Source organism: Eutrigla gurnardus, assembly GCF_963514095.1.
Source record: "Eutrigla gurnardus genome assembly, chromosome: 11".
Classification (NCBI taxonomy): domain Eukaryota; kingdom Metazoa; phylum Chordata; class Actinopteri; order Perciformes; family Triglidae; genus Eutrigla; species Eutrigla gurnardus.
This window is the reverse complement of record NC_139925.1, coordinates 7502064-7518113: the sequence shown is the minus strand read 5'-3', so window position 1 is coordinate 7518113 and position 16050 is coordinate 7502064. Positions and strand designations below refer to the sequence as shown.

Genomic DNA, 16050 nt, shown 5'->3' with positions numbered 1-16050 from the left:
AAAATAATTGCACGGATGCTGTTTTTTTTGCTAGTTCGTGTGAACGCATTAGCACAAGTGGAAGTGTTGTGAATATAATAATGGAGGAGGGGAGAAGTGCCATCCTTTGGCCAACGAGAAACAGAAAACCCCACTCTGGTGTTGTTGACCTTGCCCGGCAGCTCAGTGAGGTGATGCTGGGATTCTGTCAAGCCTCGCCATCCTGCAGCGTTTTGTTCATTGGAGCGCGTTTTCAAACATGCAACGATGGTGCTCGGCCCACCGTCCTTTCACTGCAGGGGAGTTAACACACGTAGTACGCTATTGGCAAACCTCTGTTGAGTGACCACTATAAATCTGACAACAAAACACAACTTTAAAAAAGAAAAGAAAAGTGGTGAACACCAAACTGCGGGCTCTTTGTTCCCCTGCTTTCTTGTCGGAGTAAGAAAGAGCGGGAGGTGATGTGCTGGGAAGATTTGGTTTTGGATTCAGGATACATTTATCTCAAGTTCACCTCACTGCACCTGAAAGAACTGGTCCTGACAGGCAGGCCACTTTGCTAGTGTCAGAGTATGAAAGGCATGAATGAACAATTTGATCTCATTGTGTTGACTTTGGAACTGAAAGATCAAAAGCGTATATATCTGTGCCCCTGGAAGACATGATGCTTGGAAGTTGCAGCCACGGAGACGCCGTGTCCTCAGAAAACGACAGCACATTTAAAGGATTTCTTTCACAGTTAAACTATTACCCCAAAAATTGTCAGTTGGATATGAATTCAAATGAATAGTTCTAAAAGCACAAGTGTTTCGCCTTCATTTTCACTCCTATACATTGTCACTCAGTAAATAATTGAATGGTTCCTTTGCTGGTATTTGCTCTGGCTGTTCCTGAAAGGCAAATGTGAGTTATTATTTATACTAAATGCTTTTACATGACAAAACATGGCTCTGATCTGTTCATGCTCTCAACTTCTTTGAAATGAAGGTTACAGCAGTGACCCACAGATGATGATGTCTCTCTAAATGATATGCTTTAATTATTTTTTGGCAGCTCATAAAATACACAGTAAGTGTTTCCGCCACAGTTGATTAAGTAGTTTCACTTTTATTGAGGTCTGAGTGCTGCTGGCATACGATGCAGCTGTACTGTAAATCCTCACATTACATATTGCAGTATGTTTTTTTTCCCCCCACTCATGATAGTGGTACACTTTTGAAACGGGTTCCCTCTATCTTTGTGTTCTTTCTTTCTGTTTTTCAGAATGAATTCATGTTGTCATTTCATATCACACAGAATGATAACGCCACCTTCTGTCCGAGGCTCAAACTAAATATACACAAAACACAAAATGAGTTTTGTCGCCGAGCACGAGTGGAATCAAAATGAGCAACGGCAATTATTCAAACCATCCGAGCGGCAGATAATAGTTAAGTGAAGTTACTGGCTTGCAATGATAAACAATCGCAAACAAGGACGCACTGAAGCTCTGCAGCTTGATACTTAAGTTGATGCATGCGTTGGTCTGGCCAGTGAGGGATGAGCAGCGGGGATCAGGATAAGAACGTGTCTCTGCCGACGTGTCTGGGTGTCTGCTCGCTATCAAGCATTCATGCTGTGTCAGACGGAGGGAGTGGATCTCGGAGCCGAGAGCCGGGGAGAGACAAGAGGCCGCCCTGCACAGAAATCATCCCCCAGACGCGCCGGCATTGTAATTAGCACGTGAATTATTTCTGTGCAATGACACGCCTCGGCGCCTCTTGACTTTGCTCTTGTGTGAGGAATGTCTCCATGTAGAAGGACCAAATTAGACATCTGCCAAATGCCAGTCCTTTACAGTGAGACACTGCCCCCCCCTCCCCTGCTCCGGTAATCAAAAGTGGACGGTAACCTCTGCAGTGTGCACTTCAGGTCGGCTCCGGCAACCTTGACAAGGGTACATCCAAATTGAGCAGCTTGTTAAGATGCTTATGGCGGAGAGTTATTGCCGCGAGCACATTTCAAATACGGCTCCAGACAGGAAGCTGCTATGAAATGTTACTACGCACCTGTTCATGCAGTTCATTGGTGTTCTGTTAGCAAATAACCACTGAAATATAATCATCAGGTATGATGAATTAAAGTTGATGGGCTCATCTGATTTTCCTATAGGAGGAAAAATGTTTATAGTCTCCCGCTCTTTAAATATGCGTTTAGTTAAGTGAAGTCGTTACTACTGTGTACATTAATATCAAAATGCTTCTCTTTTGATGAGGATATTGATCCCCCCCCCCCCCCCCCCCCCCCCCCCTCCTCCCCAAGGCTTACATTATTATCCGCTGGATTTAGTCTGTAGAAATGGATTGGGCTTTGCAGATTAGTATTCAGCACATTACACTCCCTCTTCACCATAATGCTGTTGTGATTCTGTAATGGGCCGCGGGCAAATGAGAGCCTTGCAGCTTGAAGTGTGCTGCTTAGTTTGTGTATTAATACAGTAATTTCTTTGGGTATTCACATGCACCTCTGTCTTCTGTCAGCTGTCCATCAGAGAGCGGTTTTCATCTCCTCTTATTTTGATGCCCTGTTTGATTTAGTCGACTTCCTATTTCTACGTTTTTAGAGACTCGGCTACCTTTTCTCACCCGTGCATCGGCTAAAAACATTCTCCTCTATATCGTCAAGAGATTGACTCCCTTGTCTACTGCCGGGACCATTAAGTCCTCAAGATGCTGCTTTTGGAGGAGTTATTTGTTAAACCCACTCCACTCCAATGTTCATGTTGGTGGGGGAAGCACAGATCGGGTTTAATGGCCCCAGCTGCCAACTATAAATGTCTTCCTGTTTTTATCTCAGACATACTGTATATTTGATCTCGGGAATCTTCAGTCGTTTTTTTTAAAGAAGAAGCCTTCTCCACTTTTCTCAGAAAACACTCTGGTGATGTTCATAGAACCCTTTCAAGGGAGTATTTAAAGCCTACACACACACACAGACACACACACACCACCTTCTATCCTATTTTGTTTTTGCATGATTGTGATATTGTGACTCATGTCGAAGCACCTTGCTTGCTGTGTTTGTTATAAAATATCTTGAAAGTGTGAGGATGCGATGACATATTATTGGTGGTCAGTGGGAATCAGATGAAATATTTTCTCTGGCACGCACATTCATGTGGCGAGCGAGTCTGCACACAATACCTCGTTTTTGTAAAACTGTCTGAAACATCTTTTTGGTCGACGCCGCAGGAGTCAGCGGCGTTTTTAGAAATGCATCCCGTTTATCTGTCAGGACAAGACTGTCTTTGTTGTGTGTGTGTGTGTGTGCGTTATTGTTGAGCATGCGTGCACATCCACATCAGCTCCATTGTCTGTCATGTGTTTGTTGTCATGCTTGCATGAATATGTGCACAGGTGTGCGGCTCAAAGCGGCGGTGCCATTACAGCTGTGGACGAGGTGGTTTTATGTCCTTGTGGGAGCCGTTCCCACAGGAACGCCGCCGACGCACCTGATTGAGACGCTGCCAATTAGAGTGAGCAGGCGCCGACTGCGTGTGATCTGGCTGACACGCTTGAAAATGACTGTTCGGGGTCTTTGTTAGAGCTCCGTTTTATTAGATGTTATTGGCTGCTGTCCACCACTGAAAGGCCGTCGACCCCCCCATTTTGTTGAGGAACTTATAGTATGCATCAGCATGATGTCGCATTAGGGTTGACATGCTATATGAATCCCATTATCATACGTTATTCGAGAGAAATGTTGATAAAGGCGGTGGCTATAAATAACAGGATGTAGCTCTGACCTTCATTCTGGCTCAGTGCCAGCAGTTGCTGTAAACACGGATCTTTTGCTGTAATGAACACTCTGGCAAACACATATTTATTTTTTTACTTTGTTAAGCTCCACTCCACAGTCAAATTGCAGCAGTAATTTAGTAATTTGTCTTAATATGAATTGATACATTTATATAATTGGAAGGGAGAGCAATAGAGAGAGGGGGAGGGAGAGAAAGCGAAAGACGTGAGATGTGGAATCTGGGCAAAAAATATTGTCCCATTTTACATACTCATATACGTAAAAGTACTTCACATTTTGTGGGTATATTGTGCCTTATTGTCCCAGATTTATGTCACCCAATTTGCATTTCACAAAAAAATGCATGTCAAAAATAATTGCCATCATCAAACATCCAAATCATCACCATCTCCTCCCGATTGCTGTTAGGATACGTATATATCTTCATGTTGCCCTGCTCTTATGTCCAACATATTGACACATGGAACACTGAGTATGCAGAAAATGGTCTAATGAGGCATCCCACCCCCCCTTTTACTGCATCTGGATGAATGTCCGGAGAAAGTAAAAGGATTCCTTACCTGATCCCTGTCGCCAGCTGTTCACAATGCTATCTGTGATGCTGTTGGCAGCAACTGTGTGGAAATAATTTGGTGTGGTGTTTGCCCCGCATGAATAATCAGGGAATTTGGAGCTTATTCACACGACCAAATTCACACCGTGGGTCCAAGGAGTTTTCTCTTGCGTTGTTGCCATCTTAGATGACAATGTCACAACACCGTCATACACAACAATTCAGCGGCTTCAGGAATAAATTTGGCGTGAATCGGTCGTTTCAGGGAGGTTCTGCAAAGCAGAACGTGAAATATATTTCCAACTTCTTGTCCCTCAAAAACCTGCAGGCTTTTCTTCTTGAAGTATGGTTCAATTTCTCACTAGACACGGTTCAGGATGAGGCATGACAGAAATCCAATGAGGATTTAAGCTGTTGTGAAGGCAAAAATATTACTACTTCTTACTGCAGTCTTTCTATGGAGTTGTAGGCAGTTCCAGTATTTTGTCCAAATCTCTTAATGTGATAAAACGTCTTTAAATACAATGTTTAATAATTAAAAAGAATGGGGGGAAAACAACAACTTAGGAGTACTTAAAGCTTTAGGAAACATTGAAGTTTAATCTTACAATACAAAGCCTATTAATTGTACCTGCTACTAACAGTTCGACTCCTGGCCACCAGGGGGGGGCTAATTCTCAGGTTTAGCCCTGTCCCTACTACTTAACGTTACTTGTATTAGACATTTGTCCTAAGAAATATTTAGAGCCTTTTACCACTGTGGTGTGCTGAGAAGTGTGTATTCATCAGTCCGTACGTCTTTTTAATGCATCGCCTGTAAGTATGTTAAAATGTATATTTTTTGGAAGTTGAATAAGCTAAAACAGGGATGCTTCGCTAGCAAGGTGTTGGCTATTGCTAATGCTAGCTAGCGGCTATTGACGTTGGACCGGAAGCTGCTCAGGAGTTGTTTTTGTGAGTGCCGTTAAGTATCAAAACGGGCGTTTCTGCCTTTTTATTTTTGTTTTGTGCAACTATAAGTACTTTTAGTCACACGAGGATGTAGTTTCATACATATTCAGTTCTCTAATAGACACTTGTTGATCCATTTAGTGAGGCTACTGCTGGCCAATATTCACAAGGCCCCCTTTGCAATCGGCAGCGTTAGCTTGCAGCTGTGCTTATTTTCTTACGTGCATCTACGTCACTCTGCATTTCAATCATGTCTCAATTAAGTCTGTTGCGTGTTTGTGTTTGCATTCAATCAGTTGGTACAAGCGGTTGATAAGCCCCGTGTTGATAGTGCATCCACAGTCATATCTGTTCGATGAAATGCTGAGGCGGCTGTTTTCTTGTTAATTGCTTCCCTGCTTTGATAAATGAGGAGGCTCACTGATTCACCTTGTGGCAGTGCTGCTATGCATCCATTCAGCCCCTTACAATGACTGGGCTCTCATTTGTATTCTGCTTTTATTTTCCCCCACTCTAAAAAGGTGTTTTTGTTTGTTGTATTCACTTATTCGTTTAGAAAGTTGTGTTTTCTGGAACTTCTGGACTCTATTTCTATTTGACAACTCACTTCACTGGCAGTCTGTTATTTTCTGTATGAGTATGAGAGAAGTCATAATCCACTATTCAACTGTAAAAAAAATGCATATTTTGCAGCTGACTGCCAAGTGACCATTGATACACCTGCTTATACACTTAATTATTATGAATTTTAATGATGTATAATAAAACATTCCAGACAGTTTTTTCCACTACAGTCTTATTCATCAGTGCACACACATTTGCATACCTTGAATGACAGTGAGTTTGCAGACTACAAGCCGCGCGTGTTCTAATGAGCGTCTAATCGATGGCTGCTTCCATACATGGTGACGAGCTGAATGTCGAGGCCAATTACGGGTAAATTTACCACGGACCAAGTGTTTCTGCAGACTGACATCAGGGGAGGGGACTTTCTCTGAGCGCAGCAAGACGCCCTTCAAGCTGTGAATCTAAATGACACTGTACGTTAAGCTGGCGCAGTATGGCGTCTGACAGAATTTAGTATGTGTAAGCTCAGACACATCCACGCATGCTGACTCGTTTGAAACGCCTGGTTATGTTTTACGGATCTAATTCAGGGTTTCTCGCCCGTTCTCCTTGCTCCGTCAACACAATCGGCTTCACGGAGATTTAGATGTTATTGTAGACACGGGGGGAGAAAAAAACAAAACAGGAATTGATGTGAAATACAGTATCAATGTATTGGGAGTGTCTAACTTGCGAGCAGGGAGCAGTTTGAGACATTTTATTAAGTCTTTTGAATGGTGTGATAATCATGTAATAAAATATGTTCTCAAAGAATGTAGCACTTCAGAAACTCTCCTCTCTGTCATAACGTAAGAGGCTTAGACCCGGCTTCATGACGCTAACTTCCTATCATTTTAATAGGCTGCCAGACACTAACTTCTGTATCATCTTAATAGGCTGCCAGTCAAACAAGGGAACAGAGAGTGAATGGGAACAGAGTGAAATACATTGTCAGTCACCGAGCCCCGCCACAGACGATTAAACAACTTTGGTCTCCGCAATGCATGGCTTCAGCGTCCAATTTTATTTATGGCACATTTGAGTCCTTAAAAATCCACAGGTGTTACTTTTGGAAGTGTTTCCTTCTTCTTCTTTTTTTTGCTTTTTTTTGCCTTTTTCCCCCCAGAACTGTGAACTTCTGCTGAACCTTTGAAAACTGAGCGTGGCACAACAAGGTCTTTTTACTTGAGCTTGTTACTGAGAGATGAAGAGGGATATTTCTAGTGGTGAGGAAGGAAGCTAGGAAGGTGGGTGTTGGTGAGATCTCTGACAGGGAAAGGGCGATGTAGCGCTCCATGATATAGTCACAGTTAATGTTGAGGACTGTCATGAACAAGACAACACCACTGGAGATGGGCAACATAATTGCGTGCGATGCTTATAATACTCCCCTTAAAATAGCCATCGGTCTTGTTTGTTATATGCCATCCTGTGTTCTGTCTCTGACACTGGAGGACAATTGTATTTTTGTCAGTTATATTCACTGACTTTTTTTGAAAAAAAAAGCAGTTTAAGTTAAATTGAAAAATGCATATAGAACATTTCTATGTTTGTATTTGAGCTGATAAATAAAGGTGCCATTTCCCACCATTTGACCTTTAGTTTGTGATTTGATGTTGACAGGCAGTGTGCTCCCCTGGGTGCAAGCTAATTTGAAAAAAAAAGCAGCCATAGATTAGCAGATGCCAGATTAGTGTCAGAGTCGTAGTGACTGATGAGGAGCCTCCCGGTCGCACGGTCACATGCTGGCACTGTTGAATGTACGCTCCTTCCCGTGGCCCCTTGTTGCTTCATAAGAAATGAATGATTTGTATGATCTGCACACTCAGCTTCTCACTTAACCGAGTGTTAGATGATACTGCAGCCTCTTCTATTTTTGCAGCGAGGTATACCTAGCGTTTTTTCTTCACACTAATTTAATTTGAGCGCCGAATAATTGCATTACTTCCATCATGTGGGTAGTTAGTTCTGCACCCCCACCACAGATAGATGTGCTATAATGTGATAGAGAATGAGGATCCTTAATAGCACTAACAATTCAATGCTATTGATTAACAATTCTTTTATATGGCAGAGGACAAATCCTAAATGCCAAAGAGATTATGGGGAAATCAGCGTCGAACCCAGTTGTATTTATTTTAGATATTTGGATAAACCCTTTCTATTTCTGGTAATGGTACATTTTACAACTTGTAAATTGGCTGTCGGCGAAGGCACCAATGTTCTGTTTTTGTACAACAGGCAAGAGCTGTGACAAGTTTTTACCTATGTGTCTATTTATGGCCTTTCCCTAGGAGCTCATGCCTTTTCTGTGCTGTGTTCTCTCTACAAAGACGAAAGGAGCTGGCTCTTATCCATGTTCACATTTGGTGTCATGACTCAAGGGCATTAAGGTGCCGGCAGCTTGATGTAGTTTGATTGACTGTAGATCACAGGACAGCCCAGAGAGACAAGTGGGACATGCCCAAATACCCAGGAGAACACGACGACAGCATTTTTTCTGCAGAGACATGATACATCCGAGTGACGCACGCTAAATTCTAACACTGCAGGTTGCGCTCTCTGTCATGGCCCTTTGTCTGAATGAGATTATCTTGTGTACTGCTCACCGGTGACGTTGGCCTGCTCATAAATTACGCACTGTCTCATGACACTCTTTGCGTATAGAAGTCTAATCAGGTGGATTCTGTTGGATGATGTTATCTCTTTTCAGCATATATAAAGAGTATATAATTGTCATTCAAATTGTCAGGCCTGCTGTATTAAATGTGAGATTCAATATTCAGTACTTTAGCTGACCCTGCTTTTAAATCTGGCATGCGAGCATCGTATCCAGCTGTCTTCATGTGTCATGCTTTCGTGTTTTGGTAGGAGTGCTGCCAAGTCCCGTCATACTTCATTTGAGAAGAAAAGGGAACATATTGTATCGTATAAATTACATTTGAGCAGTATTTTTCTGTAATTTGTATAATTTGTTACAGCCTCTCTTTCAGCTGCTTTCGCCTCTCAAATGCCATGTGTTTTTTTTAAGGGGTTTGCAGCTTTGTGGTTCTTGGTGGGTTCATCACAAGGAGCTTCACATCTTATGTTACACATAGGACTTTGAAACATTGTTCATATAAAATATTGATGAATGCATCATTCGAGAAAGTCAAACATTTAGAAAGAGACCCAGATTTCTTTTTTTCCCTGTGTAAATCACCAGTGGATACTGGCTTTGAATTTTAACGGTAGTGAGATCGAGAACTTCAAAGGTTTCAAAAATCTACTGGAGGTTTAGCAGATACTTGTTTGCTTGTTAGCCGTAAGAACTGCAGAATAGCAGCTGATGTTTAGTATAAAGGCTCATTGTTGTAAATGTATTATGAAGTCTGTTTCCCCCGGTTGTCAAGAAGATTTAATGCAGCTTTATCCAGGCCTAGGCTTAAAAAATAGAAGAGAGTGAGAGCAAAAGACAAATGCAGGGTCTTTTCCTCCCAAGCACTTTACCCCATATTAAGAAATGTAGTTTGCATAAAAGGGTGGCTTGTTAAGCAAATATGGAAAGATGGCTAAAAGATGCCAGCTGTGTACTTGGGAGCCGACTACCATCAGAGGCCAGATGGAAGTTTAAGTGCGAGCTTGGCCTGACACTTGACTTGGCTGACAGCTTTATGGTGAAATGACTCCAAAAGCTAAAGCTTGACAAGTCATGCTTTGCCAGAGCCGACATCATTTTAAAATGCCCCTTGTGTCTTTATGAATGTGCGCATGTTTGTTAATTATTGGAGCAATCCTCTTTCATAGTTCTATATATGTTGAGTATAAGATCTATCTTCCATTCCGTGACATATTTCCGAGTGAAACAGGAAAAGCAGCCATCATAAAGTTGGTAGGAATTTAATGTGATCGTTCAAAAGATTAGCTGGTTGGTTGTCATGATGTTATTGCTTGAAATTGGTTGCTATACTAGCTGATGTAAGCATGTGGCAGATTTTGTTTTCCAGGTCAGAGAAAAATATTGGATTTTGAGTTTAAGATACAATAAAATAGTATTTTTATTTCTTTCAGGCTGATGGTAAAATAAATAAATAAACCTATCACAGTGCACCAGACTGCTAGTGTTGAACAGAAATATGGTTCTCAAAGGAGATGTGTGCCCCTCGCCCCGGAAACTGCCTCTGGGCCGAGCCCCAAGTGTTGTAAATTCCCAACAACACCCCTGTTGTACTCACACAATTCATTCTCCATTGGTTAGGGGAATTAACTGAAGTGCAGGCGTGGGGATGTGTGTCGAGAGCGAGAGATGAGAATGACCCTAAACTATTGGCTCTATTTGTTATGTGGTCACTGAGCTTGTGGACCCGGGGATGGGTGGATTTAGTGAAGAGGGTAGAGGTCTCTCATTTTCACTGATAGGGAGTTCAGACATTGAGGGAATGACCAAAGAGTGGTGAGATCCAGCCAACTTCAATTACGGGGCCCTTGCAGTTCTCCCAGAGGTGCACTATAGTGCCTTTAAGGGGGAATCAATGAGGTGACAAATTGTTGTGGACAGCAGCCCCTTTTAGTTGTGTTGTTGTGTCTATGCCTGAATGCTACTCTAAGCATGTGTGAGTGAGTGTATTTTGAATGCGTGTCCGTGTTTGTTTGGCAAGCATATATAAATGTGCGGCGCTCCCTCATTTATGATAATTGAATGCTTTGGTCCATTTGTGTTTTGGTGGTTTATTTTCTGCTAGTGGCTTTAATGGCCTGTTATCTGTCTAAACACGTTTTTAAACGTTTTCTAATGGGTGTTCACATGCATCACCCTCTGACACTCGCGCAGCTTTGTTTTTTATCTCACACTGACGGTGTTAAGGTTTTTCTCAAGGTTGTTTTTGCTTTGTCAAGCCCCCTGTCATATCCGAGGATGGCCGAGTGCTGACCTGCTTGAGTGTACTGAGAAACACTTAGCTGAACTAATCTTTCTCATGGTGGGAGGAGTCCGTACGAATCTGTCACAGGGATGTTTCCTGCTGTATTCTGGGAGATTGTTGGTCAGGAAACTGGACACACACTAAACTAATCAACCGTTATACTGTATATATTGATTTGTAGAATTGTGGAGATATTGATATTGATGTAAGAAATAAAAATGAATTCAGACTGTTATCCACAAGGGATCGGACCATATAGGATTATACCGCGATTAAAAACACACACAATAAACGTGGGGAATTTCCCTTGTTGGCATAATCGTAAATATCACTTCGAAAACTGTATAGATTGCTATCATTGTAGTGGAAAAATAGAGCCTGATTAAAAAAAAAAAAAACAGGATACAGAAGTACCATAATTTTTTTTTAAATGTATTTATTCTTCTTTATGGAGAGACCTTTCATTCATGAGTATCTTATTCAAGATTATTTGACTGTTTATCTCTAAAAAGGATTTTCAATAAAAAGGATGTCTTATCAGTGATGCAATACTAAACTTTTTAACTAAATGTAAAGTGATACCAGAATGTTTTAGTGCCATTTTAAGGGTTTTAAGCACATTTTGATGATTATCGAATCAAAATCTATCATAGTGATCATATCTAGTCTTTATTCAAATGTGATCAGTACTTGGAATATAACAATGATTTACGTTGTTTTTTCACATATTCTACAGATTTCCTGACATATTGTCAACACAAAGGCAACACTAACACAAGTGAATCCCTTAATTCCCTTTGGATTTCCAAAGCTCATAGATATCAATTCATCAAATAATGAATTTACTGGAGTCCGTTTTATTCGTGAAATCATGAAGCGATATCTCAGTTTTTTGTTTAGCCTGTGGCCTGTGTTAATTTAGAGGCTTTACATTGTGTATAACCATGGATTCATATTGTTTTGGTGACTTGAATTTCAGTGTGTGATCTCATATCGAGTAATTGATTTAAATATGCTACAGGATATGTTTTTATGTAATGTGCTTGTAGAGTGCTTTCACATCATTGTTTTATGCAGGCGGGTCTAATTATCGCGTGTGAATGTGGAGTTGCTGTTCTACACTCGTCTCATGAGACTGTTGTGAATTATCCACAACAAATTCTGTAGGCGTTCGTTGCAGAAGTGGGTTTGTGAATATTGTATGTGCATGTGCACGATTGACATGTAGGGCAGCTGCAAGGGTGTTGAAGTAGCAGTGAGTGCTTGTCGTTGCCCATCAGAGAAAAGAGAACGGGTACACATCACCAAGTAAATACAGTAAAATCAGTGCTGTAATGTTTTATATCATTGGGTACCAGGTAGACCTCTATCTAGTGTGACATATAAAGAAATGGCAGTAGTTCTGCACATGTACTTCCTGTTTAAATGTATTATATGTGGGAAATACTGTATAATGGATAAAGCAGTGCTTCTATCTAGACATTATGTTCTCTGGCTAAGGTAGGTACTAGCTGGTTATTGAAAGCTCTGAGTGTACTTCAGCTTGCCACCACTCTCCAGTTTCATTGAGTTCATTATTAATCCAGCATCTTTCAGACATTCAGCTCCCCAACAGACACCCGAGAGGCGGGCGATATTAATGAAACCTATTTCTCTTTCTTTGTCTCCGCAGGAAAAGAAGAGCACGTCGCCACCTTCAAAGGATCCGAGTTCTTCTGCTACGACTTGTCCTTGAACCCGATTCAAAGCAGCAGTGACGAAATCACATTGTCATTCAAAACCCTGCAGAGGAACGGACTGATGCTGCACACGGGCAAATCAGCTGATTACGTCAACCTGGCACTGAAAAATGGGGCTGTCTCACTCGTCATTAATTTGGGGTCTGGAGCCTTTGAAGCTCTTGTGGAGCCAGTCAATGGGAAATTTAATGACAATGATTGGCATGATGTCAAAGTAACAAGGAATCTACGTCAGGTAACAGTACAGAGGGTGATGCAGAGACCCAGTAAATGAATCAAAACAAATGCACTTTAATCATTACCATCATACAATATATTGTTTTTTTCCCAGACGTTGTAATCGGATTGCTAAATCGAATCATGGCGGTGTGTGGTGGAGATAAAACAGGACCACAAGTGAGCAGAGACATCCAGATGTGAATGAAGATTCTATTAAGTTACAGTTCGATGGAGAAAAGAGGAGCCACTTATTTACCCTTAAAAGCATCTACAATTCTCACAGTTTTCAGTATTTAAGTGAAATTTAAATATTACTGAACACAGTTTTAACAAAATGTTTTAGATGGATGTTAGTACAGTTGTTCGGCACTTGATGACATTGATGAGGGATTATTTTGGGAGAAGCATTTGAAGGCAAACTTTTTGGAAAATAGTATGAACATTATATAAGCATAAGTAAATTTACCTTTGCATTATTAACTCTTAAGCACTATAAAGTGAATCGCGACAGATTTCTTGTGCGTTAGACTTCTCTAGGAGCAGCTTGTGCTACTTATGTCCTGAAACGCCACAGGGTGGTTCATTCAACCTCCTACTAATGGTGCCAATTGCATGTGGCAATGTTGCTCAAACATGGAGGACTGGCCAGATTTGGCTCTTGCCTGATTCTCACTCAGAGCAGAGGAATCGGATGGAATGAGAGGAAAGGTGTAAAGCAGAGCCTTTGGCCTGTAAGAACACATTGCATCTTGAGCAGACCACCCTTGGACGACAACAGCGCCAGACTTCTGTACCCGTGACCCATCCAAGGCCTCACTGAGGCTGCTGATCAACATGTTTTTTCATGGCTCTAGACAATGACAACCGCTCCCCCTGGTCAATTGATGAAAGCCACCAATGAGTCTGTTGCTGGTTGGCATTTCACAACCCTGCTGTCTAAAAGCTGCCAACTCTGAACAAGAGCTTGATCACTGCTTCCATTTACAGCATGTTAATGTGACATGACTCACTCTGCCCAACTGGTCCGTTACAACAGGACACAGGCTTTCCTACAGTACCCCAGGGGCTGATTGGCCACGGGTGGAAGACTGAGTCCATTGTGCAACGTGACATTTGGGATCTGACCCCAGGGGCACAAACCACTGCAACATGTGTCTGATGTGTTGTATAACCGCTAAGCCAGTGACCTTTTACCCCTGTTTAGTGTACTGTATCATGTCCACAATCACTGTTCATCTGGGTTTACAGACTTGGGACCCAGAGTCCAGCTGCACCTCTAGGTACAGCATCTGTTTCCTGGGGCAGCATGAAGTCCTCTTCTAGTGCTGGCTTAACTCAGTCATATGAATACAATTCCCACCTTTGGGGACTCAACATCAACGTTACCTAGGTGAATTAAAGTCAGCATATCTTACATGCTGAAGATCAGTGGATGCAAAGATGTTTTTAGTGGCCATATGAGGCCTTCAAAACATGTTAGTTTTTCAAGGATTATTCTTTAGCATGAAGCAGCCTGTGTTAAATAGAACAGCACATATTTCTTGCTGTTCATCCTTCAGTATCCAACTGATTATTTTAATCCACATAAATGATCAAATATTTGATTCGATAAAGACGGTAACGCAAAGCTTTTCAAACGCATTGTTGAGACAACATCTCTAGATTTGTTTCTGCTCATTTGGTGGGAAACATTTGTCTTCACCACACTACCAAATCTGTTGCTTTTGCATAATCGGCCAATTGATTATTGGCAAACCTAAAGCTTTGGGCAGCTTGAACATTCACCGCATTCAAATTGTGAAAGATAACCAAGCGTATTGAGTGCATGCTCTTCGGGGGGAGTCAAAACTGCCATCCCTGCTCATTCTGTGTCAGGGTCTTCTTTGCTTTGTCTCATTGCAGTAAAGTGATCCTAAAGTTCATCAATAAGACCAAACGGAGGTACAGTATTGTATGAGTGCCAGAGAGTCTGATCCACTGGATTGGTCTCCGGCCTAAAACCATGTACAAAAGAACACAAATGCTAGTACCGACAAAAGATACAAAGCTTTAAAATGGTCTTGAACTGAAAGAGGGTCAACTGATGTGCTTTAGGCATTCTTTCTAATGAACCATTTGATGTCTGTCAGTCATAACCTTTTGTCAGGACTTGGGTCAGGGAGTTTTCCTGCTACTCAGCGGTCTGGTCGCCTACAGAACATGGTGCAAAAACACCATGAGGAGCTTAGGGAGTCGCCGGTCAAGCTCCGGCACCTCTTCCGGAGCATTATTGTTATTTCCTTGGTCTGCTTTTTTCTTGTTGAACTTATTTTGCCCTTTTTACCTCTACGTTACTAACATGCTTTGGAAACAAACTAACATCATTCATGGAATGTGTCATTCTACTAACCAGTATGGGTTTTTTGCCGTTTAACAATGTACTAACAGTATTGACCATCATATATTATTTGAGTAACAATCGTTATTCTGTTCACAGTTTTTAATTTCCTTTCTCCCCCCTTTTCCACAAAGCACTCAGGCATTGGACACGCTATGGTAAACAAACTACATTGTTCGGTAGATATCATTCTAATTGTTTCTTAGTTTGGGTTTGCCGTGTGTTTCCTTTCTTTCTTTTTTTTTTACTGTAGACGTCATTTACAAAAAAAGGGAAATTGCGGTTGGTACTCTTCTGCTTACTTTTTCGAAACCTTTTTAATTTCTCGGTTCATTCATTGGTTTTCGCCCTCTTTATTTCACTTGTTTCCTGTCCAATTCTGTTTGATCCACCTTTTTAGGAGCATCATTTCCAGCCTTTTGCATCAAGCTGTGGTTAATAATGAAGACCCTCTCCTGTCTGGCTGGCCTAATGCTCTTTGGCTCAGCCAGTTGTATCCCCCCATTCACTTTGCATGGCATGCACTCTGACTATGTGTTGCAAATGTCACTCTGCCCATTTGTCAACATGACCGTGACAGTGGATCTGTGTTTGTCATTGGTACTTCTCTTGTGCGTTCTTATTTCTCTTTGTGCTTTCGCAGTGTCCATCAGCTTTTGCATGTATCTGACACTGCGGCAAGTGCCAGATACTGATTCTCAGTGTCCCAGTCAAGAGTTTTCTTTTTGTATGCTTACAATCAAAAAGAAAATGCATGCATGCTATTTTTTTTCCTTTAGTATCCTCAGTCATTGTCCTATACTAAAAAGTTGATTGTCCTTTTCATAGCATGTGTGCTCCCTCTCTAACCTAGTAGCACTTTCTGTTTTCTTTTGTAGAACTGCTGGACGTACTAATATGGAATACGTAGTTTAACTAACCTAG

At 41.5% G+C, this 16050-nt stretch overlaps 1 protein-coding gene across 11 annotated transcripts in view; it reads left to right on the top strand.

Annotated features, from left to right (window-relative positions):
• The window catches only part of LOC311021393 (neurexin-1a), a 236604-nt gene that overhangs the window by 67345 nt on the left and 153209 nt on the right, over nt 1–16050 (top strand). For 8 of the 11 annotated variants that reach the window (XM_084021934.1, XM_084021938.1, XM_084021937.1 and 5 more), the window contains 2 exons: nt 12464–12765; nt 15261–15284. In XM_084021934.1, the coding sequence (XP_083878060.1) occupies nt 12464–12765; nt 15261–15284 (326 nt within the window). The remainder of the gene's footprint in view (nt 1–12463; nt 12766–15260; nt 15285–16050) is intronic. The other 3 variants (XM_084021926.1, XM_084021925.1, XM_084021933.1) reach the window with 1 other exon arrangement.